The sequence below is a fragment of the Diabrotica virgifera genome, chromosome 3 (genome assembly GCF_917563875.1).
Source record: "Diabrotica virgifera virgifera chromosome 3, PGI_DIABVI_V3a".
Lineage (NCBI taxonomy): Eukaryota > Metazoa > Arthropoda > Insecta > Coleoptera > Chrysomelidae > Diabrotica > Diabrotica virgifera.
In genome coordinates, this window is record NC_065445.1 from 100,004,315 (window position 1) to 100,031,268 (window position 26,954).

Sequence of the window (26,954 nt, forward strand, 5' to 3'; positions counted from 1 at the left end):
GTCTCTATGTAGTTCACCTTGCGGTATCTCAGATGCCGCATTGTTCTCTTATAAACTCATTCCTTTTTCGTTCCCTAAAAGTGTAACTAGTAATGGATATCAACGTTCTCATTGCATTTATTCTAAGGGCGTCTCGGTTGCATCTATTTCCGCATAGGTCGTTACTGATCTTACGTAGGTCTTATATATTCTCACTTTACGCCTGTTCTACAGATATATGCTTATTCCTACAGATAATTCCACGTAGGTATCCAGATATCATTGTTGCTGTGTTAGTCTTGTGGATAATCCAACAATCCTTGTTGGATTGTTCCATTTGTACTCCAGGTATTATTTTCTCTTCTTTGGTGTCAAGTTTTTGATTTTATACGTGAACCATGTTGTATTATTTGAGTTTCTGGTGTTGTTTACATTTCTTTTCCCGAGTACTTCTTCAGTAGATATTTGTTTGTAGTTTGTTTCATGAGTTCCTTGATATTATATTCGGGTAAAATCTTCTATTTTCTGTGATAGTCTCTATTTGTGAAGGTATTTTGTTTGGGTTTTGTCAGAAACAGGTTCTACATTTAATTTCTCTACAATTTCGAATGTCTTCTTTAGTTGTATGGGATTTCTTATTTTTGCTATGGCCATATTGTTATTTGTTGTTATGTATGGATTTTAATGTTGGTGTTAAGAGCGTAGGCGCAAATATTTGACGGAGCGAATCGACTATCCCTACTTTTTCTTTCTTTACACGGCAAATTACGTATAGTAAATTTTCACTGGTATGAAGCTGCAGATGTAAACATTAGTTGACAATGACATTGTCATGTATTTTGTTCTAAGTTTTTTGTTAGTTGAAAACATGCCCGTATGTATTATTTTATCAACAATTATTATTTATATGTTCACATTAAATACTAACGAAAATGCTTTTTGAAACACAAAAAATATGATTGATTTTCATATATATCATCATGAAAGCGTTAAATAATGCTAAAAATTGCTATTAAAGTGTTAGCTATTTTTAACTGCTATTTTCATTTAGCAGCAGCAGAAGCAACTGCTATATCGCTATATCAACATAGCGGGTCGTACACATTTCTACTTGTCACCACATTGTGTGACAAAGATAGCGAATGTTGGATTTTTAAACTACACATAGTTTCAAAAGTTATGCATCACCCCTCTTATTCACGATGTTTACGCTTTTATAAATCCGTATCTCTATCACATATTTAATGGACCTTCTTTATAAAAAATGTACCTTTTTTGATTTTTTATTTTATTTGAATACCCATTTAATTGACCTGGTTTTGCCAAGGTGTAAACATTTGAAAAATTTATTCTGGTGAAATTTTTGAAAACGTGATTAAAAATGAATCGAACTTTAATTTCTGACTTGGACCGTATAAGAATTATTGATTTAGTTGAAGAAGGTCATTCACAGCGGTTCGTGGCGGAAATAGTGGGTGTTTCTCAGAGTGATGTCTCACGGATATGGAATAGGTTCCTGGAGACAAACTCGATACGGAATAGAGCTTGGTCTGGTAGACCCCGTGTTAACAATGTTAGACAGAATGGATATATTAGAATTTTCATCCGTAGAAATTGTTCTATGTCTGTACCAGCCCTCCAAAGAGAATTCAGGCATGCTACAGGAGTCAGAGTTTCGTTGGCTACAATAAGAAGAAGAATTTTAGACTCAGGTTTGACTCAATAAGAGTTCCTCAGCTACAACCTAGACATGTTTTGGACCGCCTCCAGTGGGCTTAAGAACACATACAGCTCCCCCAACAGTTTTGGAATTTTGTGCTTTTTTCAGACGAGACCAGAATCTGTTAAAATAGTGATAACCGGCGAATTCGTGTGTGGCTAGTTGTGCAGCTCTTGTTGACTTTCGCCATACACGAATTCTCCGGTTATCACTATTTAAACAGATTCTGGTCTCGTCTGAAAAAAGCACAAAATTCCAAAACTGTTGGGGGAGCTGTATGTGTTCTTAAGCCCACTGGAGGCGGTCCAAAACATGTCTAGGTTGTAGCTGAGGAACTCTTATTGGTCGACGACTCCTCAAACCTGAGGCTAAAATTCTTCTTCTTATTGTAGCCAACGAAACTCGGACTCCTGTAGCATGTCTGAATTCTCTTTGGAGGGCTGGTACAGACATAGAACAATTTCTACGGATGAAAATTCTAATATATCCATTCTGTCGAACATTGTTAACACGGGGTCTACCAGACCAAGCTCTATTCCGTATCGAGTTTGTCTCCAGGAACCTATTCCATATCCGTGAGACATCACTCTGAGAAACACCCACTCTTTCCGACACGAACCGCTGTGAATGACCTTCTTCAACTAAATCAATAATTCTTATACGGTCCAAGTCAGAAATTAAAGTTCGATTCATTTTTAATCACGTTTTCAAAAATTTCACCAGAATAAATTTTTCAAATGTTTACACCTTGGCAAAACCAGGTCAATTAAATGGGTATTCAAATAAAATAAAAAATCAAAAAAGGTACATTTTTTATAAAGAAGGTCCATTAAATATGTGATAGAGATACGGATTTATAAAAGCGTGAACATCGTGAATATGAGGCGAGATGCGATGCATAACTTTTGAAACTATGTGTATCATCACGGACATAATGTTCATTTTTTTTTGGAATCCTGAAAAAACTAATAAATATTTTTGAAAAATTTAAACGCAGAATGAAATATTACGTTATAACCGAGGGCAGAAAGTCCCTTAGAACAAACAAAAAGTTTCCTTTGAATGAGATATTTGAAATTAAAAATCCCACTAAATTTTCTCTTTTTTTTTCACCCCTGTAACTTATTAAAATAAACATTATACAGGGTGTTTCATTAATAATTGTCCATATAGTAACTGGAGAAACCTTAGCACAAAATACGAAGATTTAACCTAAAACACTTAAATAAAATGTGGTCCCTTAATGAGTTACAGGGTGTTTTATTTAACAATTTAAAAACTATTTTTGCTCAGCATTTTAAAACTATTAGACGTATCCTTTTCATACTTGGCAGAAAGTGCGACTACTATACACCCTACTAAATTATTGTAAACAAACGTTTCTAGCTACTACCATAGGCGTACGACAGGGGATAGTGAATGGTTGACCCTTCTCAAATTCTACGCCACTGTAGGAATTACTATTTTAGTGCCATTTTTATATTCTCAAATAATTTCTACGTAAATAATATACTCTTCATTGGTAACTAATTCTCGAGATATTTGAAGTTAAATATAAAACGGCACAGTAATTTTGATTAATTTATGATATGATTAAAATTTAAAAATTATTTGTATCCAGTACTTTAAAACTATTTGGCGTATTCTTATCATACTCGGCAGAAAGTGTAGGTATTGTACACCCTACTAAATTAAGATAAATATACGTTTCTAGCTACTACCAGAGGCGTACGACAGGGGATAGTGCCTGGTTGACCCTTCCCAAATTCTACGCCACTGGCGAAATTGCTATTTTAGTGTAATTTTTTGATTTTCCAATACTTTTTATGTAAATAATGTTCTCTTCATTCGTAACGATAACATGATTATTTTTGAGGTATTTGAAATTAAAAATGAAGCGACACAATACATTAATCAAAATAACCGTATCGTTTCATTTTTAACTTCAAAGATCTCGAAAACTAATGACTTTATCGTTACGAATGAAGAGTATATTATTTTCATAGAAAGTATTGGAGAATCCAAAAATTGAACTAAAATAGCAATTCCGCCAGTGGCGTAGAATTTGGAAAGGGTCAACCATTCACTTTCCCCCGTCGTACGCCTCTGGTAATAGCCAGAAACGTTTGTTTAACACAATTTAGTAGTTTGTACAGTACCTATACTTCCTGCCAAGTATGAAAAGGATACGTCGAATAGTTTTAAAATGCTGACCAAAAATAGTTTTTAAATTTTTAGATCAAACACCCTGTAACTCAGTAAGGAACCACATTTTATTTAAGTGTTTAAGGTTAAATCTTCGTATTTTGTGCTAAGGTTTTTCCAGTTACTATATGGACAATTATTAATGAATCACCCTGTAGAAGTTTTCAGGGTCTTTCGGCCCTCGGAATAATGTAATCTTTCATTCTGCGTTTAAACTGTTCAAAAATACTTATTAGTTTTCTAAGGATTCTAAACAAATGAATCCATTTAAACAGCATTGGAGCCGAAAGTTTGTGCCTATCCCCTTAAGTCGCTTCATTATTGTTCCATTGTTTATATTGTTCATTAAATCTTCCAGAATATCTGCAAAAATTATGATTTGAAGATGATTTTGTATATACATACTTTCCATTAACAGTTTTTATTTCTAACCTGATATTCAATAGTGGTTCGTTAGCTGGAGACATAATTGTTTTATTCAGGTTAATCATTTAACCAAGTTGGTATACAGATGTTCAAAAAAATTCAAATTTTTAGGTATAACCTCTATTATGGAGTTGGTAAACGGTGGACATTATCAGATAGCCTGCAGTAAATACTTTGAATGTTGTCATGGCGGACAGCAACCTCCAAATATGATCAGCCATCCCAACCAATACTTTTCAGACAGTATGAGTCTTTCAAAAGAGAAACAAGAAAAACAGGATAAGCAAATTAAAACAAACTAATTTTTAAGTTTTGTATTAATGGATATTTTTTAGCTATGTAAAAACTTGTATAAAGCAATATTTTACCATTGTTTAAAAAAGAATAGTTGGTCAACAAGTCACCACCATTTCTGTCAGGGTCGCAACGTCACGCGTAACTACGATAAATCCAAAATGCATAGACACCAAGTTGGATACGATCCTATTCATAACATACTAACTCGCATACATATTAAGAAAAATAAATATATGGAAGAATATATTTAGAAATTGAATTAATAATGCCATGCTATTATATGTATAATGTATAGTAGCGTGACATCATTAATTCAGTTTCTAAATACATTCTTCCATATATTTATTTTTCTTAATATGTCTGCGAGTTGGTGTGCTATGAATAGGGTCGTATACAACTTGGTGTCTATGCATTTTGGATTTATCGTGGTTACGCGTGACATTGCAACCCTGACAGAATTGGTGGTGACATCTGGTGACTGACTCAATTAGAATCAAACAAATGTATTCATTGCATTGACCAACTATTCTTTTTTAGACAATGATTTTACAAAATAAATTATTTTCATTTTTTTATATCTCATTCTTTATTTATTTTATTTTTAGTGTTATATATTTTGGTATTATTAAACATGATACTTAGTTGAATTAATAAAAATAGGATTTTATTATTATATAGATTTACATTACAAGAAAACAAAGTGAATGAAAGGACTGCAAAGTTATCTTCAGTGAGCCTGTAATTCTACAACATAATTTTGTTGTGCTTAAAAAGCGTAAAGAACCCAAAGTATCGTAACAGAATGACAAAACATTAATTAGTGAATGTTAAGAATAAAAAGTTAAGAAATAATGTGTAGTTAGGACAAAGGTGTAATATTTATTTACAGATATCCTGTAGTTTGTTTAATTCCACTTGTACGTCGTTAATTGTTTCTAATTAATTTATTTTTTTCTGAATTATTGTACGTTCCGTTTCTTGGTTTTTTTCCATCCTCGGTCATTTCGCTCTGCTCATTTTCACATTTCAAGTTTAGTGATTTAGGTATTCAAAGTCGCCCATTACTAGCGAGATCACAATATCCTTTAATATATTTATTTGCTATTTAGGATTCAAAGGATAATATACTTTCTGGAGAGGTTTGTTCAAAATATATTACTTAAGAATAAAGCAAACTATTTATCTATAACAATTTATTTATTAACATGTTACAAAGGACTTATGTAAAAGGGTAAAGCTTCCTGTGCCGGTTCCACATGGTTTTCCTAACATAAGACTACTCGAAGGGTTTTGTAAATCATCTTCTCGGCCTAAAACATAAAAAGCACAAATTGCATTAAAATTATTAGTTACAGTCCCTGGCCAAATTATTATGACCACCTATGAATTTTTACGAAAATCAACTATTCCATTAGGTAGATTTCGTTTAAAAATTATTTTTAAAATCAATTTTGTTATGTAATGTTAATGTTATACATTAACTATAATATATTTAATTATAAAAAACAATAAAACATTTGAAAATATTACATAATGAAAGAATACCCATGAAGGAACGTATAAAACACGCTGTATTTTCCCGTCACCGTGTCATAGAAAAAATTGGCCAGCGCAAGTACATGTAATAATTATTATTACATGTACTTGCGCTGGGCAATTTTCTTTGTGACACGGTCACAGGAAAATACAGCGTGTTTTATATGTTCGTTCATGGGTATTCTTTCATTTTTCCGACTGTATTTATGTTTTTTTAATATTTTGTTGAGCTCCCGATATTAATCCCATAGAAAAAGTTTGAGAGCTTTTAAAACGAGAAATTTATAATGAAAAGGTCAACACCAAAATTGATTTGATTAAGAACTAATATATCATTGGAACTACAATGAAGACGGGTACAAGCGGTAATCAAAGTTAAAGGGGGCTCAACAAAATATTAAAAAAATATAAATATGTAATATTTTCAAATGTTGTATTGCTGTTTATTATTAAATATATTATATAGCATAAAACATTTGAAAATATCACTTATTTATATTTTTTTAATATTTTGTTTAACCCCCTTTAACTTCTATTACCGCCAATTTTGGCATACTTTGAATGCATTTAAATTCACTTTACTTCAATTTGTTATTATGGTCTCAATGCTATATTAGTTCTTCAATCGAAACAATTTTATTGGTGACCTTTTCACTGGAAATTTCTCGTTTTAAAAGCTCCCAAATATTTTTACTTAAGTTTAGGTTTAGAGCGACGTAGAATGAGTTTTTAAATCGTTTGTTTGTCCAAATAATGGTTTCTTGAATATGATGCTGGAACGACACTGAAATTCGTTCAAAATTTACCAATATTCCACTGGCATCGAGGCTAAAAGGACCATAAGTATGGAGCTACTACACGGAGAATACTCCAAGACACTTCAGTTTCTTATTTATGGACAAACTAAACTGATTTAAATTAGAATATTTTACTTTTTCTAAAGGTAGGTACATGCCGCTTCTCAGAGTTTTGACAATCAATTAATTTTATACAATGGCGATGTGATAGTTGTATGACATGAACAGTGGAGTATTCAATATATTTTAACAAATACTTAACAACACTCTTAATATAATAAGTATTTGGTTTTACATTTAGTTTACTCTCAATATAAACATCAAACTCTAATATTATATGTATATGACTTAAAACATAAATAATGTATCTTCGATAATGTTATTGACGTACTAATAACATAGGTCAAGAAAAAAAAATTGAGTCCGTTATTTAGTAAATATTTAACTCCATAAATAACAAATATAGTTTGATGTTGTACCTTTAGTTAATTAAAAATAGATATACGGTGTTTTGGCAGATTTTTTAGGAGCCGTTACATTTAAGATGCCAGAGAAGGGTGAGGGGGGACTGTGGGTGTGAAGCAGGAAGCGGCAGACTAATATGGTAGTGTGCGTGAATATTGCAAAGGAATATCGTATTTTATGTGACGCGGGGCCTAAAAATGTCTTCCAAAATGTGTAAAAATGACGTGGACTTTTTTGTTGGATTTGTGACGAATTCCTAAAAGTGAAGGCCAAAAAAATTTATTTTACAGCTCTGCAAGAAGCTTAAAACAGTTCTTCTTCACAATGGAAATATATTTCCATCTCTTTCTCTGGCTCATGCTGTAATGCTCAAAGAAAATTTACGAGAGCGTTAAAATGGTGCTTCAAGTTTTAAAATATTAAAAGTACATCTGGTCAGGGATAGGGGATTTCAAAATGGTTGGTTTTATGGTGCGAATGCAAGGCGGATACACTAAATATCCATGTAACCTTTGCTTATGGGATAGTAGAGCCGATGTACTTCACTACCATCAGCACTCATGGCCTCATCGGAGCGAGTTTTAAATCTGGAGGGAGCCCCATCATGCTTGCATGCCTCCGTTGCACATAAAATTAAGTCTCATGAAGCAGTTTCATGAAGTACTTTCAATTTTTAAAACAATTTTTCTGAAACTGTCAGAGGCTGACAATTACAAAGAGCTTATTTCTAATATGCTTGACAGCTTCCAAGTCATGGGATGCGGGATGTCTCTTAAAGTACAAATGCTACATGCTGACATGGATCAATTTAAAGACAAGGAAACAAGATGTAATGAACTTCAGACAACGGTATCAAGGAGAATATAATGAGAACATGATGGGTAACTATGTTTGGGGGCTCCTACGAGGCTCCTTTGTTTACACAAAAGAAATACCAAAACTATTACTTTTATTATTTTTTTATTTATGAGTTTTATATATGCCGTATTTTATAATTAATGTTAATAAAAATATGTAATTCAAAATTTGTTTACTTTTAAAAATAACTTAAATTAAAAAATATAGCTTTTTCATAAAATTTTAAATTTCGTTCTAGTAAGTTCAAACGCAAACTTTATTAGATTAAAATATTTTTTCTTTATTTAGTTAGGCATAAGTCGCATAAGTAATCAAAATCAGAGGTGCAGAACTCAGACTCAAAATTCATGTTGACCTGTGTAATTAATAATAATACAATCGTATAGTATGTTAAACAGTAAATGGTTAAGTTCAATTAGTTACCACTATAAACAGCCCGGATTAACCGATAATAGTATAAAAGGCCCGGTTTCAGGTAAAATTTATTTTAGGCTTTATTATGGGAGTACCGTCTAGTCAGTGTTAATTGCAAAAGACCAACTCTGTCTACTTCGGTGGCTTATCGCTCCGGGTGGGTCTTAACAATGGGCCAGGTCAGATTAATTTAATAATATTTACGACCGCACTAATTGAACTCAAACCATTTACTGTTGAACAAACCATACCACTATTAGTAATAATACAATTATATGCAAAATTATTTATGTGATAAATAAGTTACCTCTAATTGCTGCATTCCTTAAAAATACTAAAGATGATTCGAATGACATCTGTTGCAAAGGGGAAGCACTGCTTTCCATTCCTCTTCTGCTGAGTGGTTCAAATGTACCATTAAAAGTCATGTAGTCGGCTACTAGGGACAAATGACGAGGATCTACTTTAATTCCGTACACATTAAATACGTCTTTAACCTCCTAAAACAATAAAAGAGCACAATGAAAAATATTTTAGATATTGTATACAACTTTTTCAACGAAAATTTTGTTTTCGTTTATAAATTCGCAAATTCTTTTCGTTCGTGCGTCGCCGCCCCTGCAATACTTGGAATCGATCGACAGATGGATTCCTATATAGTTTTATCTCCTGAATCCAAATCTGAAAACGGCATTTCGATATCTCAAACCGACCTCAAAGTCAACTTGCATTTCGGGACAGCAATTTGGGGTCTTTTAGCAATTTTTATATAGCGAGATAATTATATAATGGAGACACTGCTAAAAATGCATTAAACCTAATATACAGTACGTAAATCGTTCTGCTGGACATAGGGAATATACATTGAGATCATTGTGGCAACTGCGCTAACCTGTGTTGGTTGAAACTTCTGTTCGAGTACGAGTTTCTGGTGCAATAGAGCTGTTAGAACGAATAGAATGAGTGATTTTGAATGCAAGGCAGTCCATAAATAAATCAAAAACAAAGATTATTACTGATGAATTAATAATTTTGCTTTGATTTTTAAAACATCTTTTATTTAAAAATTAATTTCCAAATTAAACAGACACAGTTTTCCCATTAGGTCCAAAATAGTTCTACTAAAATGACATGTTTTGACGTTTATTTGTGTCACCCGAAATTAATTGTCAATTTTGAGGTTAATGCCCCTTAATGCTAACAACTATTATTCTCATTGAGAGAGCGAAGTTGCCACAATTATCTTAATATAATACAATGTATGTATTTATGTATCTAAATATATACAATGTATGTTCCCTATGTCCAGCTGAACGATTTACGTACTGTATGTAAAAATGCAAATTAAAATTTCATATTTCAAACTAGCGCGTGATTTCGACATATCGGTTATAAACGCTTGTGATCTGGATTCTAAATTGCTGTCCCGAGATGCAAGTCTTTGTTTCGTTTGACACATAAACGTCAAGTTGAAATGTCAAATAAATAAATTGTATTTATTAATGTTCATGTAGGCAATGTTAAATGGCAGATTACTATTTTTTATTTGAGCTGTCTCCCCAATGATATGTATTATGTACATTATATCCACGATTCTTAGACATTACTACGGTTGCCTAAATCGACTAACCAATTAACATTAAGGGTGAAATTACGTCACGAGAGTTTACTGTCATTTGAATCGTAATATGATTTTTTTCGAATCCTGACAAAACACAAGTATTTTAGAAAAATTTAAACGCAGGATGCAAGATTACATTATTACCGAGGGCGGAAAGCCCCTTAGAATAAACAAGCAGATTCTATTGAATGAAATATTTGAAATTAAATATCACACTTCTCTTTTATTTTCAGCCCTGTAACTTTTTAAAATAAACATTATAGAAGTTTTCAGGGACTTTCACCCCTTGGTAATAATGTAGTCTTTCATTCTGAGTTTAAATTTTTCAAAAATATTTATTAGTTTTCTCAGGATTCGAAAAAAATTAATACAATTAAAACACATTGAGAATTTTGACATGCGTCAAAATTTTGCATTAACTCAATGTAAAATTCTGAACTGTTGAATTCCAGCTTCCCTAATAATTATTGTACATCAAAAGACATTAGAAACTATTTGTAGAGGATTGAAATCTGTATTGGAAATAACTGTTAAAATTGGTCTACGTAATTAAACATATTCCAAAATTTTGTAAAAATGTAATACATTTTAGTTTTCAGCCCAAACTTAGGCCACACACAATGCAATAATGTTCACATTTTTTAACTGTCAATATTTTTATTTTATCATCTATTGTTTAAAAACAATACAGTTGATAAGATACCCTCAGTTGCGGAGAAAGGATTAATAATAAAGATTTTTTTATTCAGTCAACTGTGTGAGCACTGTCAGTTAAATAGTAACGTGTGGCCTTACTTTTACACGCATACCTATTGTGGCAAATGTATCATATTTTTCAAAATTTTGGAATGCATTTAAATCGTAGAACAATTTTAACTTTTGATTTTAATACAGATTTTAATTCTCTACAAGTATTCTCTCATGACTTTTGATGTAAAGTAATTAGGGAAGCAGGAATTCAACAATTCAGAATTTTACATTGAGTTTCCTATGGCCCTTTTTACGATTCACCACCCGGTATAAGATAAAATGTGTACTATTTGTCTAATTATTTCATAATAACACAAATAATACACATATATACACAATAACACACATTCAATGATCGAAAATCATTTAAAAATATGGGAATGTAAACTCTTGTGACGTAAAGTCAAAAATATAAGTCTCCCCACCACCGTCGGACAAGACAACCGTAATAAAGTCTAATAACCGTGCATTATATCTATGTATATATTATATACAGGGTGTCACTTAAGTTGGACAGATATATTATGGAAAATTTTATTTTTAATTTTACGAAAAAAAGTTATTCTTCATAAAAAGCTCTGCATGGCCTAAAATCTGGGATTCAACCATCACATATCAAATTTTATCTATATTATACGAGGTGTGTCAAAAAATATGAATTTCGCTAAAGAGTAAAGTACCTTTATTTATTTCTCAATATTGAAAATTGTTATTATGAAATAAAGTCGTCCCAGAACGCAACTCATAAATATTGGCAATATCATTTTAAAGTCTTCTACTTTAAAATGTATAATATATGTCTGAATTGCCGATATAAATGAGTCAGATTAAATAAATTATTGGAAGAATTTTTTACTAAGCAATAACATTTTTGTTTAATTTAGCAGTATTTTGTATTTTGACAACGACACCCGATTTGGGCGTCGAAACGTTAATAAAATTATTTTCTTCAATTTAATTGTGGCTTATTTCCCATATAAATAGTTAGTTATTATGAAAGTTGTTTGGAATAAAAAATAATGTTCTAATATATGCAATTACATCCTAATAAAAAATATAAATATTTGAAGATTTTCTCGAATTACGGATATCAACATCATCTTCATTTAAGTTCTTTTATCTTTAATTTAACGAAAAAAAGTTATTCTTCATAAAAAGCTCTTCATGGTCTAATATCTAAGATGCAACCATCATATACCAATTTTATACGAGATATGTCAAAAAATATGAATTTCTCTCAATAGCAAAGTACCTTTATAGTTCAGGAATTTTTTTCGGACAACGCTCAGAAATCTGTTGTACAAATCATAGATCTATTGTATTGGAAACAATTTCTGCTAAATATTTTTCTAAATGAATTTTCAGAAGAAATTAGAAGGATATAATTGAACATTAAAACATAGTTTTTAATTCTAAACAACTTTTCATAAGAACAATTTTCCATATTATGAATTTAAATACATAAATAAACAAAGTTTTCGTTGTGATAATGTTCGCATTTTCAGCTTGTTAAAACTACAAACCATAATATAGAGTTAATATCCTAGGAAACAACTTGTAAATGATAAATAGCGCAGTTCTTCTCTTACAGTATTATGTTAAAGAAAAAAAAAAGAATGTGTATGTGCTTTGTAAGCACGTAAGAAGTTATACTTCTATTATATGATTCTAACGAAATTGATATGTACTTTAAACAGTTTATTTATATTTTATTTAAATATTAAACTAATTTTAGTACTTACTACTTTCCAAAATTTTTTATTAAAACAATACCAAAAATTAAAAAAATAAAAGAATAAAACACACACAAACACATTGAAAAATGCCAAAAAGAAATGATTTCTGAACAATAATTGTTGTCAAAAATTTTAACTAAATACGCATTTTCTAAAAAATATATATAACAAATATACTGACAATCACAAAATGTATAAAAAAAAAATAAAACAATAAAAACTTGCATTGGGATTCGAACCCGTGTTTATTCGGGTGCTTAGGATTTGAATTCGAAGCCTCTACTCATTTAGCCACTTACACGTACCTGTCAAGTGCGAAGATAGGCAAACTGAACGTTTTACTGTTTGACAGTTCTAAATTTAATCAAATTAGTTTGATTTTTGTTGAATTAAAATATTAAAATACACCAAAACATAGAGTAAGAAAACAATATATTAGATGAAAATTGGTAGAAATTTTGTTGGTATTCAATTTATGTAAATCAAAGCATTACCTACTAGATAGGTACATACATTTTCCAAATAGGTAAGTACCTATATAATTTTTTATTACAATACTGAAACATTTACAATAATTACGTACCTGTTGCTTTTAAAAACTATTTAAAAAGTCACTACAATTATAAACTTGCTTTTTCTCTGTCCCCACAACAATAAAAACTAATATACACAGCATTTGTTTGCCCATAACCGACATATTGAACACTTGTTGACAGGTCATTGTAATTACCCAATCAGAGCCCGTATAACGTTTGAGCTGCGCTCAGGACCAAGACTTTTGATGAATTCGCGCACATATAAATTACACCCAACGCGCCTAAAGAAGTATAACTTCAAAAATTTACCTTTACTATTACTTTAGAAGCTGCTTCAATGCCATATGTTTCTGCCACTTTGTGGATATCATTACAATAAAGTTGTGGCAAGTCTAAAAGGGTATTGTATTTAAACATTTCCTACAAAAAAAATGAAAATATAACATCAAAAAATTTACAGTACAATTTATATATTTGAAACAAAATAGCTATTCTTTTTTAGAACATAAATTCATCAATTTAAAAAGGTGTATGGTACGGGAAAATGATGAAGGAAATCGGAATAACTCTGAGATTAAGAGAAGCAGTAAAAAACCTATACAACGTCAGGTTAAGAATTAAAACCGGGCAATAAATACTCAAACGATTTTATTATCACAAAAGGATTACTGCAGAAATGCACATCTCTTGTATAAGATCTCTGCAGCGCAAGATATTAATAGAATAAATATTAACACCATGGAAAAGGAAATGTGAAGGTGTGGAAATACCAATTTGAGAGGAATATTAGAAAAATGCACTGGGAATAAACCTAGAAAAGACCGAATTAATATTAACAATTGGCCAGTGAAAATTTTAAATACTTAGGATTCATAACCTCAAAGAATGGAACCACTAAGCAAGAGATAATCAGCTGATTAGCACATATAAGAACATTATTGTACTAAACAAATGAACGGGGTACTATGAGACAAACAGATTACCAGAAATACAAAGAAGAGAATATGTAACTCCATGGTACGTAGTGTAATAGCCTTTCGGAGCAGAGAATTGGGCAAAAAACAAACGAAACAGGTCCAAAATTACAGCAACCGAAGTGGAGTTCATGAGAAGAACCTGTAGAGTACGAAGACGGTGTCGTATTAGAAATGAGGAGATAAAAGAAGAACGGCAGTATAACAAGATATGCTCAGTACATTGAAGAAAAACGTTTAGTTTGATATGGACACGTGAGAAGAGTAGATCGTACAAGGTTTCGGCAGAGAACAAGGACCACAGAGAAACGACACAACCGCACTAAAAACGTGTACCGTTTTTGAAGACGCATGCGCGAACCTGGTTGCTTTAAGTATCACCAGCATGCTAATTCTGTCCCTCCTGGTTTTACGATAGTCCGTAGGCGTGTATGGTAAATACTCGACTTAAAAAGTTTGTTTGAGCATTTATATAATTATAATAGTTAAAATGTCTGGTTACTCGTATGTGTTTCACGGATGTTTATCTGCGACAGGAAGAGAAATAAGTTTATTTAGATTTCGTAAGAATAATAACAGGTAATTGTTATTGCTTTGTAATTTTTACATAAGTATTAGTTATTACGTATCTAATAGTCTTAATTTGACTTGATTAAATATTATTGATAATAAATCATGACGAAAGTGATTCATTTTCTTGAATTTAATTACCCCTACGTAATGCATAAAAAACTAAACTTCGCTCTGCCAAGCAAGGGATATTTCAAATTAAAAATATTAAATTTGGTGTCAGACGCAAGTCTACGAAGGGTCAGCCAGGTCAAAAATTCAACAGATGTTTTCCGTATGTTATCGCACTCCAAGATATCCTATTTTTACGAAATAAAAATATATAAAGAGTTCTATACACGAGAATTTCTGATTTAAACGACAAAAACAAAGTACGATTCAAACAAAAATTGTTGGAAACATAATTGGGCCGATAATTGAGAAAATCTTAAAATTATAGCAGAACAAGACTTCAAAATTGCAAAAACACGGTTGCAAATAAACAAACTTACATTCAATAATGAAAAAACTAAATACTTATCTACCTTTTGCAGTGCAGTATACAAAAATTGTTTGCCAACTTTTAATTATTTAAATATAAATAACAAAGGTTACCTATATATATATATATATATATATATATATATATATATATATATATATATATATATATATATATATATATGGATCGGAGTATACATCGGAATCGTATTGTAGTGTTGTTTTCTGAATAGTTTGTTTTTTTGAATGTACCTAATATCTTTAGAAACAAAGAAAGTAGACGGTTTTGTAGTTTAACATGTCTTTTGTGGATGAAAAGGTACAAAGGTGGATACATCGATATTATATTGTAGTCTTTTGTTTTATTCCACAACGTATTATGTTTTCCGTCTTTTGCGTTATTTTTTCGGATATTAGCGCACTCATCACCGTATATTATAGTATAGCTTTCCGTGCGTGACAAGCTTTATGTTCTTGACGTTCGGCAATATTTGTACTGCTTAGAGCCAATTTAAAATATTTACAGAGATAAAATTCCGCTTAAAGAAACATTGTCAAATTATGAAACATGAAGAGAATTAAATGTAAAATGTCTTCATACTTTTGCTCCAAAGATATATCAGAGACGGTATACGTTTCCAAGACAATAACAATATTGACATTCGATTTCAACATAAAGTTTTTTTTATCGATCACGAACATTTGTCACTCAAAGAGAATTGGAACTTTCAGAGTTTGTGACATTTCCGTGGAAGTTACAATGGCTGTGTTATTTTTCGATAACCCATATTAAAAAATATAATTTATTAGGAAATACCCCGATGAACAAATTATATCTTGTATCAGCCCAAGCCAAAAACAATCAGTGAATGTCACACCTACCGTAGGAAATAGGTATATTTTATTATTGGTCTTTCAATGCCAAAATGAGGATAAACAAAAAGCTATTTATATTTATGGTTCCAATCAATATGATTTTCACCATTACTTTGCATTGTGCGATATATTTGCAACCTTTTGTAAATCAAAAATGATTCCATTATTATAAAGAATGCCAACAAAAGTCGGCCCTGCACGCAACTTTTTTTTTCGGTGCAATATTTTATATTTATTGAAAGTCAACATAAATGCTTAATTTTATTTACGAATTTATATGTATTGTGTGACATGCCCACTGACTATTGGTACGCTGGTTGTTCAGGTTGCTTTCAAGGTCATTGGCGGCGTGCTCACGAAGGATCAAAGGCGTGTCGCTTCTCTGTGATCCTTGTTCTCTGGTTTCGGATCAAAGATTTTGTATTGGAGCCTAATAGGAAAGAAAAAAAGGAATCTCCGAAGATCATGGAGAGATGACGTGGACAAGGCTATATGAATAAAATAAAAATTCCATTTTTATTCAGTTGCAATGCGAAGGCAAAACAATCTTATTTTTCACTTAGAATACGGAGCGCAGTCCAGTACTCTGAATCGACGATTTTCGACTCTTGTTGGAGTCTCATCGGAGAGACGTATGCCTGCTACTCCATACTCTAAAGGCCGCGTCTCACCATCAAATAATTTGATCAAACAGTTTGAGCAAACTTGACGTACTTGAGGAAGTACGTCAAAGTGACGTCACAATTGCAGTTTTTTTGAAATTCTAATAATCTGTGCTCTCACTATCAGTCTAGTTTGATCAAATTTTTTGTATTGAGTTGTCTAACTTGTTTGTACTTTATTTAAAATTAAAATTTTTCATTATTATCCACAATGAACACTCAGGATGTGACGTCACTAACTGTCACTTTGTGTCACTAACTGTCAAGTTTGATCAAATAACTGTCAATTATTTGATGGTGAGACGGGGCCTTTAGTGACCAACACCGAGAGTTTATCCCCCACACCGCAACTGACGTGAATGGACTAGGTGACTAGAGCGTCATCTGGCAATTGAAAAATGAAGTAGGGGAGCAGGGGGCTAGTTGTAATAATTTTCATAAAATCAAATATATCTTGACAGCTATTTTCCCAATTATCACTAATTAAACGCTAAACGCTAGTTTAACTCTTTCTGAATAAAACTGAACTGAAGAAAAGTTCAGAAGACTGTTATTTTTTAATCAACTAGCATTTTACCAAAAAAAGTGCATTGTTACAACACCCCGCGCTTGGGGCTAGTTGTAACATCTATTGGGGAAGGTTGTAACATTACGAAAATTCGAATTTTTTGGAATATTTCGAAGAAAATACCAAGGTTGGCCCTGTTGAAAGATGTTGCTCGACTTAAGGTGGCTTTTGGTGTTCTTAAATATAAATGTAGATTTCTACGCATAAAATTTTGGACCCAATCTGGACCAACTGTATAATTTTGATACCAAGAAGAAGGAAGTTGCTTAGCACAGAGTTTCACAGCATATTGGTAAGGCAGTTTTCGCATCTTCATGGGAATTAGTCCAAAATATAGTTCGGTGCACTTCAGAATATACGATGCCATTTTACTTTCTTCTTCGGCTGTAAAAACTATCCCTGGTTTAGTACAGCCCACTTGTAGACTCTTACATGTTTTTCTTTTTTTCTATATCGTTATAAAGATACATGACATGACACAGTCCGTGCTGTTTTACTTGCTTGCTTTATGCTACATTGATTCTCGTAGACTTCACTTCCTGGCTTTGAGTTGCCCTTTCCGATTTTCTTTTATGTTGTCTCGTTCTGGACTATTACCAAACTAAATAATACGTTTTTATATTGTAGATCATAAATTTAGTAAGATTCAGCGCAATTTGTAACATGTTACAGCAAGCCCCAACGTTTTGTTACAACATACCCCGTAGCACACTTTTGTATATTTATTAAAATAACTGTAAAAATATCTTGCCAATCGTAAAATCGTTAAGCAACTTTAAAGTATAACTAAATTTAGAAAAGAAATGAACACCGAAAGATTCATTCCCGTTTAAAACAATAGCGATAACCAAAATTTTATGAGTGTCAAATTTTATATTACCTCATCCAAATGAAGCACGTGCACAACACTACTATTTGCAACTATCGGAGGATGGCTGGCTAGACGGTGTCATTTGCAGGGCGATAAGAGAATAAGATTGAGTCAGCTAAATTAGTTAAAAATGGTCAAATAACCTATGAAAAAGCTGTGTTACTACTTACAGTTGTTACAACAAGCCCCTTGTTCCACCCTAGTTTTCAATCCTAATAGCAATATTAATAATATTTAAAACAAAAGAATGATAAGAACTTAAAGATTTGGGTTTCAGTAGATAAAGAAATTATCGAATAAGTTTTGATAAACACGATTTTAGGACTGTAAGTCGAAATGTCAAAAACATGTAACATTCAATACAATTATTACGGTTTAATCTCAAATACAAAATATTCAGTGTAAAACATTCCACAAAAAAATAGTTTTATACGACATACGTTTGATTTAAACGTGTTGATTAATTTGTATAAATTAAGTGTAAAGTTCTTCTCAGAGCCTTCTTTCAGTGCGTCATTAATTTTGACGTCATATATGATTTTAAGAATTCGTGAATTATTGCATGACAATTTATTAAAATCTGACAGTTGTCAGAATTGTAATCGGCTAAATTTTTAAAAGGTTATTGTATTAAACTAGAAGTCAAACAATTAGGAATACACGTCATACATTTAATGACATCATAACCCACAGGTACAAACTTAACGGCAAACAAATTAAACAATGTTTTCTTCATATATTAGTTCTTTGGCTACCATCAAGTTTGGCAGGACAGCGCTGTTGCCAAATAAAAAACACATATCTATTTACCAAAGCTGCTACAGCCTACAGTGTTTCTCTTTGTCTTTAAGAGTGTGAAACAAAGATAATTATGTTTACTATAAAAGTCAAACTGGCATTGTCCGATATAAGGTTATGTAAGATGTTTGTTTGTTTATTTTTTTTTTCTTCTTTTACGGCCTTACCATACCAAATTTGATATAAAAACAAATCAATAGTCGCACAGATTGTATACCGGGTGGTGAATCGTCATAGGTCTGGATCCCGCGTATGAAAAAAAAGTTGACTAATAGCAAGTTGAAAATTTGTTAATAGCTTAAGGGTGTCTAGTCGGACAAACTTCGATATATGGGAACACTGGAACAGGGGAATTTTTAATTGTGGAACAGGTTAAAAATTTGGAACGGTCAGACCACGAAAACGGCACATGTATTTTGTCCGACAGAACCGACTTAAACTCTTCGAACAGAGATTAAACTCTCATGCAAAAATCAGACTGCTACTTATCACCAAATCGGCGTTTTAATGAGTAAAACATGTAGAATATGTCAAATGCCAGGAATTATGACAGGTGATAAATAGCAGTCTGATTTTTGCATGAGAGTTTAATCTCTGTTCAGAGAGTTTAAGTCTGTTCTGTCGGACAAAATAAATGTGCCGTTTTCGTGGTGTGACCGTTCCAAATTTTTAACCTGTTCCACAATTAAAACTGCCCCTGTTCCAGTGTTCCCATATATCAAAGTTTATCCGACTAGACACCCTTAAGCTATTAACAAATTTTCAGCTTGCTATTAATCAACTTTTTTTTCATACGCGGGATCCAGACCTATCAACCGGGCCATAGGAAACTCAATGGGAAATGCTAAATTGTTGAATTCCTGCTTCCCTAATTATTTTACATCAAAAGTCATGAGAAACTATTTGTAGAGAATTGAAATTTGTATTAAAAATAAATGTTAGATTTGTTCTACAAATTAAACACATTCCAAAATTTTGCAAGAATATAATACGTTTGCCAGAGTATTTAATCCAATCGTGAGAGATCTGATCTCTAAAAAGCATAGGAACAAGCTGAATTTTGCTAAGAATATCAATTTTGGGACCCGAAAATGAAGCAAAAAAGTTTGCCACTCTTACCCCGGGCTTCTCCCTAAAACCCCCAATAAGAATCTTAAAAAAATGGCAAAAATCGCGCAATTTTCATTTATTTAACAGCTGTATCGAAACTGACTTCATTTGCTACAAAATGCAAAAAATACGCGATGCGTATACAACAGCTGCCCTTTTCATCTTTAAACGCGTTTTGATTTTTGTCAATAGGACACTATAATAAAAAGATATCGAATTTTTACTGTCGAGTTGATACACAATTTTATTTAGAAACTTGATTTCGAGTGCGTAAATGACGTTTCAAATCGCCAGTCGCTCCCGGCGTTGTTTCAGAGAGAATGGTATTTTCTACAAAAATTGCTAATAAAACATTTTTGGTCAAAAGCTCAGTTACATTTTTTGTTTGAAACATGTTTGAAACACCCCCATCAAGGGGGATTTTAGGGGAAGCCCGAGGGTAGAAGCTGCAAACTTTTTTGCATCTTTTTTGGGGTCTCAAAATTCTAAGGAGGTCAAATATCGTAACGATTGGACTAATGCTCTGGCAAATTATAGTATCCTCCTCTATTTATATTAGTTGTTATGTAATGTTATATATCGTTATGTCAGTTCATATTTTTATTAATTGTCAAAATATAATTTATCGAAATGTCCTATTTATTCAATCTGCAGATATAATAAATTGGCGACGGGGTAAATCATTGAATAACCAGACTTTTAAAATACATATTAAACATGGATCCAGATCAATTCAAACAATTTATGATGGTAAACCAGGAAATTTTAGCTCAACTGCAGAAAAGTTTGGCAAGTACTTCAAATTCGACTATTAATCATTTTATACCTTTATTCGAAAATTTTAATGAACAAAAAGAAAAATTCACAATGTACATAGAACGTTTCGAAAACTACCTTAAAATCAAACACGTTTTCGATGACAAGAAATTTGCTTTAGACTTACTATTGAATTCTATTGGCTCTGCAACTTTTTCAATGCTTTCATCATTAGTTGCACCTCACAAAATTGGAGATTTTGATTACAACACCATTGTAAAGAAACTTGATAATCGCCTGAATCCAAAGAAAAATATTCGTGTGTTGCAGCATAAATTTCTTTCCTTATATCAACAAGAAAATCAGTCTATTTCCGAATATACTACTGCTCTAAAGCAAGCTACTCTTGAATGTGAATTTATCTCTACGTGCAAATGTCAGGCAAACATTTCTGAACATTTTTTACGAGCTCAGTTTATTCGAGGCATCAAAGATAATTTAATTAGAGAACGTCTTCTGGAATCCAATGAAAAATCATTTGAAAAATTGGAAGAAAAGGCTTTAATCTTAGAATCTTCAATTATCGATAGTAAAGAATTTTCGTCAAGTAACAATTCTTCAAATATCAACCAAACCAATCGATTTAGACACAGATCAAATTCAACGTTTCATATTAGGAAGCGTTCCCAATCTAGGTCAAGAATAAATTTTCAAGAATTGGGTATAGACAATCGATGCCTACGATGTGGTAAACAACATCTTGTTAAAAACTGTAAAATCGATCCTGAACGACTTCAGTGCAAGGGATGTAAAAAATATGGTCACGTCATCTCAGTCTGTATTTCAAAGCTTTTAGCAAACAAAGATAAAACTAACTTGACCCATCATCTAGTTAATGAATATCAACCATCAACCAGCGAAACAGAACCAGAGGATACTTTTGGCATTAATAAAATTGTAGACATTTATGAAAATCACTCTTACACGGATGCTCAAAAGTTTTATGTGACAGTCCTTATTAAAAACAAACCGGCAACATTTGAAGTTGATTCTGGAGCAAGATTTACACTCATCTCAGAATCAAAATTTAAAGAACTAGATCTTGATTTACCACTTCAAAAATCCGATATTGCCTTTAGATCATATACAAAAAAACGTATTTTATTCCCTGGGGAAAGCAAAAACATCAATACAATATCAAAATAAAATTTCAACAGAAGAATTTTACGTAGTTCCTGATGAATTAGACTCCTTATTAGGGCGTGTATGGATAAGACATTTAAACATTAACCTTCAAGACATCGATAGTTCAACAGGAATCAGACAAATCAAAAATATACCGGCTAACGAAGAAGAATTTGTTCAAAAATATTCAGACATATTTGAAGAATCAATTGGACTTGTATCAAATTTTAAAGTAAATTTGCAACTGCGTAAAAATGCCAAGCCAGTCTATTTTAAAGAACGAGATGTACCGTATGCACTTAGGGAGAAAGTTGAGAAAGAACTTGACAACTTAGAAGCTCAAGGAAACATATCGAAAGTCAACCATAGTGATTGGGGTTCACCACTTGTTGTTATTCCAAAAGCTGATGGAGGTGTGAGACTTTGTGTAGATTACAAGATTGGTGTTAATGAGAGAATTGTGTCCGCAAACTATCCAATCAGAAAAATCGAAGATATATTGAACAGCTTAAAAGATTCACGATATTTTTGTCGATTGGATCTGTTTAAAGCATATCTTCATCTAGCAGTAGACGAAGACAGCAGTATTATCCAAACTATAACAACACATCGAGGAAAATATCGAATGTCTTTTGGAATTAAAACTGCCCCTTCAGAGTTCAATCGAATTATTGATCAAATTCTATCCGGTCTATCAAAAACTCACTCATACTTTGATGACATAATTGTTCATGGATCCAGTAAACAAGAATGTCGACAAAATCTTGACGCATGCCTTCAACGACTAAAAATGTTCAATCTACACCTTAATCGCAAAAAGTGTGCTTTTTTCGAAACCAGTACAGAATATCTTGGTCATCTTATCAAGCACAACGAAATTTTAAAGTCACCAAAAAAGATTCAAGCTATTCTCGACATGCCACGACCCACAGATGTGGATGGAGTTCGAAGGTTTCTTGGTATGGTAATGTATTATACCCGATTCATTCCTAATGCTTCAACTAAAACGTACCCTCTACGGAAACTTTTACAGAAAAGAGCAAAATTTATTTGGAATAATTCATGTGAAACAGCTTTCAACAAATTAAAAGAGGAAATTGCGAGTGATCAAGTTTTAATTCCATATGATCTAAGGTTGCCCGTAGTATTAGCTTGTGATGCAAGTCCAACCGGTGTTGCAGGGATACTATCTCATGTCATTGATGGAATCGAAAGACCTATCGCATTTGCTTCAAGATCTCTTACCAAATGTGAACAAAATTATAGTCAGTTAGACAGAGAAGCACTTGCAATTATGTTTTCAGTAAATCACTTCTTCATGTATCTTTTTGGGCGTAAGTTTAAACTCATCACTGATAACAGCCCTCTAACGAGAATTTTTCATCAAAATTCAAAATTACCTTCAATGACTTCTGCTAGACTTCTTCGATATGCATCATTTTTATCAGGATTTGATTACGAAGTCGAATACAGAAAATCTTCTGATCACGTTAACGTCGACTGTATTTCTAGAGCTTCTATCAATCAACCTTCATCTTCTTTAGAAAAAATTCTCAACGAAGAAATTAAATCTATCTGTCATGAGTCAATAAAAGAAATTTCAACATACGATCTAACCTATCAAAATATCAAAGATGCCACAGACAAAGATCCCATTTTATCAAGAATTAAATCTGATTTAAAATCACAAAATCAAAATGAACATGATTTCACTTTAGAAGACGAGATCCTTTTTAAAGGTCAGAGAATTGTTATTCCAACTCAACTCCAACGACTGGTCCTATCAGAACTCCACAGAACTCACATAGGCATTACAAAGATGAAACAACTTGCAAGAAAGTATTGCTATTGGAAAAACATAGACAAAGACATTGAAATTATGGTCAAGTCATGTCAACCTTGCGCTGAAATTCGAAAATCACCTTCAAAAGCTCCACTACACCACTGGGATACTCCAACAGAAAATTGGGACCGCATCCATATTGATTATGCGGGTCCATTCCAAGGTTTTTATTTTTTTGTTGTGGTTGACGCTAAATCACGATGGGCTGAAATCAAAGTTCTTAGGGATGCGCCAACATCAGAAAAAACCATCGATCTTCTGTTAGAGATATGTTCTACTCACGGATATCTTCAAGTTATGGTATCAGACAACGCTACAATTTTTGTAAGTGATCAATTTAAAAAATTTTCAAAAACTCATGGTATTTTTCAAAAATTTATTGCTCTTGGCCATCCTGCTACAAACGGCTTAGCTGAACGAAACGTTCAAACCCTAAAAATGAGACTAAAAGCTATGTCTACTGATCGTTTACCCATGAGTAAGAAAGTACAAGAAATTCTTTTAAAATATAGAGCGACACCACTTTCCTGTGGAAAATCACCAGCTGAAATGTACCTGAACAGATGTTTAAGAATCAAACTCGACGCACTACGTCCACCAAAACTTAGCAGATCAGAAAATCAACCCAATGGTGCAAGACAATTAAATGTGGGGGAGAGAGTACAAGTACGGTATTACCAAGGTAACCAGGAACTTTGGAAATTTGGCACAATTGTTAAAAAGTATGGACTGTTACATTACCAAGTCCAACTTGATGATGGCTATTGCTTAAAACGTCACATTGACCAAATTCGTAAAACTATGGTACCTAAAAAAAATGTAACCTTTGTAAACGAACCAGAAATAATTAATTATCAGCCACAGTATCAAGAGATCCCCTACATCTTCTGCCATCTATCCAACCTCCAGTATATTTACATCCAAATCCTATCAACGAAAATGTAGATCCATGATAGAACCTGAGCATCCTGATAATGAACTGGTACCCATTAATGAACCTGCTGCGGTACCCATTAATGAACCTGCTGTTGAAGAACGTATTGATCTTCCACAGTTAAGAAGATCTGAACGGATTCGTATTTTCAAGTCAAGACTTTAGATTTAGGTTTTTAATTCTTTTCTATTTAATTAAGTTCAAAATAGCGTGGGAGAATATAGTATCCTCCTCTATTTATATTAGTTGTTATGTAATGTTATATATAGTTATGTCAGTTCATATTTTTATTAGTTGTCAAAATATAATTTATCGAAATGTCCTATTTATTCAATCTGCAGATATAATACAAATGTATTGAATTTTTGCAAAATTTTGGAATGTGTTTAATTCGTTGAACAATTTTAACATTTGTTTTTAATATAGATTTCAGTCGTCTACACATATTTTCTCATGACTTTTGACGTAAAATGATTAGGGAAGCAGGCAGTCAACAATATAGAATTCACCATTGAGTTTCCTATGGCCCGTTAGATGATTCACCACCCAGTAGATATGTATATTAATAAGGTTCCATATTTTTCAAAAATCAAACAGAAAATATTAAAACAAGAATCAAATCACCGACCAACAGAAATGGCAATACCCTGTATATTGTACTATTAAGGCTTAGATGTAGAAAGTGTTTTTCGGAATTAGTGAATCTTATTCAGTTAAAGACCTTCCCAGACACTAAGAAACAATAGTGGTTTTTCTACCGGTTAGTTAAATACACATTTTGTAAACATTTGACGTTGAACTTTCTATTGTACGGTATACCACTAAAAAATGAAAAGATTTATACAAAAGAGTAGTTTAGTGAATGGTCATCGGGGATAAGTAATTATCCTTTTTTCGGTAGAAAATGAAAATGTTGAATTGTATTTATTAAGAATGACTTACGGATTATTAGATAGTAGAAAGTTGGGTTTTTGAGAAGACAGTAAAATTTGTTTGGATGGAGATACGTTCCGATTGGTTCAAGAAAAAAGAAGAGGGAGATTTAATGATTGGATGGAGTTTTGCCAGAAGAGGAAAGATTATTGTGAATTGAATACCGGGCGAGAACACTACAGTTTCTGCTGAGACGACGTTGCTAATTAGCCAAGTTTTGAAAAAAGTATATGTTGTGAAAAGTTGTGTTTGTTTTTGTGGAAAGAGTTCCAACTGTGGTAGCAGACAGAAGAAATTGAAGAAATAACTCACATGCTGTAAGTAATAAACAGATGTATAGTTTCATACTGGACCAAGTCGATTAGTTGAGATATCCTTGTGTCTGGAGAGAAGGGGTTTGTTCATGTAGTTAAGATTTAGAGCAGAGGAGATAGAAGGAGTATTTGGAGAAACAGAAAAGTACGAGCAAGATGGATAAGGTACAATCAAAGGAGAGTTAGGTGAAGTCATCAATTTTGGGGACAAAAGGTTAGTTTCGTCATTTTAGTGAACAGAGACTATCAATCACGACCACCTATTTAAATTAAAGTTATTCGTTTTGTTGGTTTATTTATTGAGAATTAAAATAAATTATAATTTATCGTGAATCACTAAAATTAAGAAATCTTTGATTTGGATATAAGTTTCATTAATTTTTATTGATGATTTTGGATGTATGATTTGATGGATGTTTGAAATTTTTTTATTATTCTGATCATTGTATATGGTATATGTTTATTTGATTTTTTTACTTTTAATATTTGATTGATTTTAAAATATAACATTTGCGTTATAATTTCATAATTTAGCTGTGAATTTATTTTCTTTTTGTATATCCCTTTCCTTAAAGACAACTAGCAAAAAAATACTTTGAAGCCACGTTTTGTTTTAATTAGTAAAAGAGCCTTGAGATATCATAATAATTTATTAAAAAATATATACTTCTGCGTAACTTGGAACCATATGGGAAACTTTTTTAATATCAATTTTACGAAAAAAAGTAATTCTTTATAAA

At 32.1% G+C, this 26,954-nt stretch overlaps 2 protein-coding genes across 4 annotated transcripts in view; one reads left to right on the top strand and one right to left on the bottom strand.

Annotated features, from left to right (window-relative positions):
* The window catches only part of LOC126881221 (DNA primase large subunit-like), a 45,099-nt gene extending 39,895 nt beyond the window's left edge, over positions 1–5,204 (top strand). For both annotated transcript variants that reach the window (XM_050645355.1, XM_050645356.1), the window contains one exon: positions 4,442–5,204. In XM_050645355.1, the coding sequence (XP_050501312.1) occupies positions 4,442–4,632 (191 nt within the window). In that variant the 3' untranslated portion in view covers positions 4,633–5,204. The remainder of the gene's footprint in view (positions 1–4,441) is intronic.
* A 601-nt stretch (positions 5,205–5,805) lies between these two features.
* Positions 5,806–26,954, bottom strand: part of LOC114341305 (DNA-directed RNA polymerase I subunit RPA1) — a 158,952-nt gene continuing 137,803 nt past the window's right edge. For both annotated transcript variants that reach the window (XM_050645351.1, XM_050645353.1), the window contains exons 25-27: positions 13,650–13,760; positions 9,005–9,197; positions 5,806–5,937 (exon numbers count right to left, since the gene is read on the bottom strand). In XM_050645351.1, the coding sequence (XP_050501308.1) occupies positions 5,828–5,937; positions 9,005–9,197; positions 13,650–13,760 (414 nt within the window). In that variant the 3' untranslated portion in view covers positions 5,806–5,827. The remainder of the gene's footprint in view (positions 5,938–9,004; positions 9,198–13,649; positions 13,761–26,954) is intronic.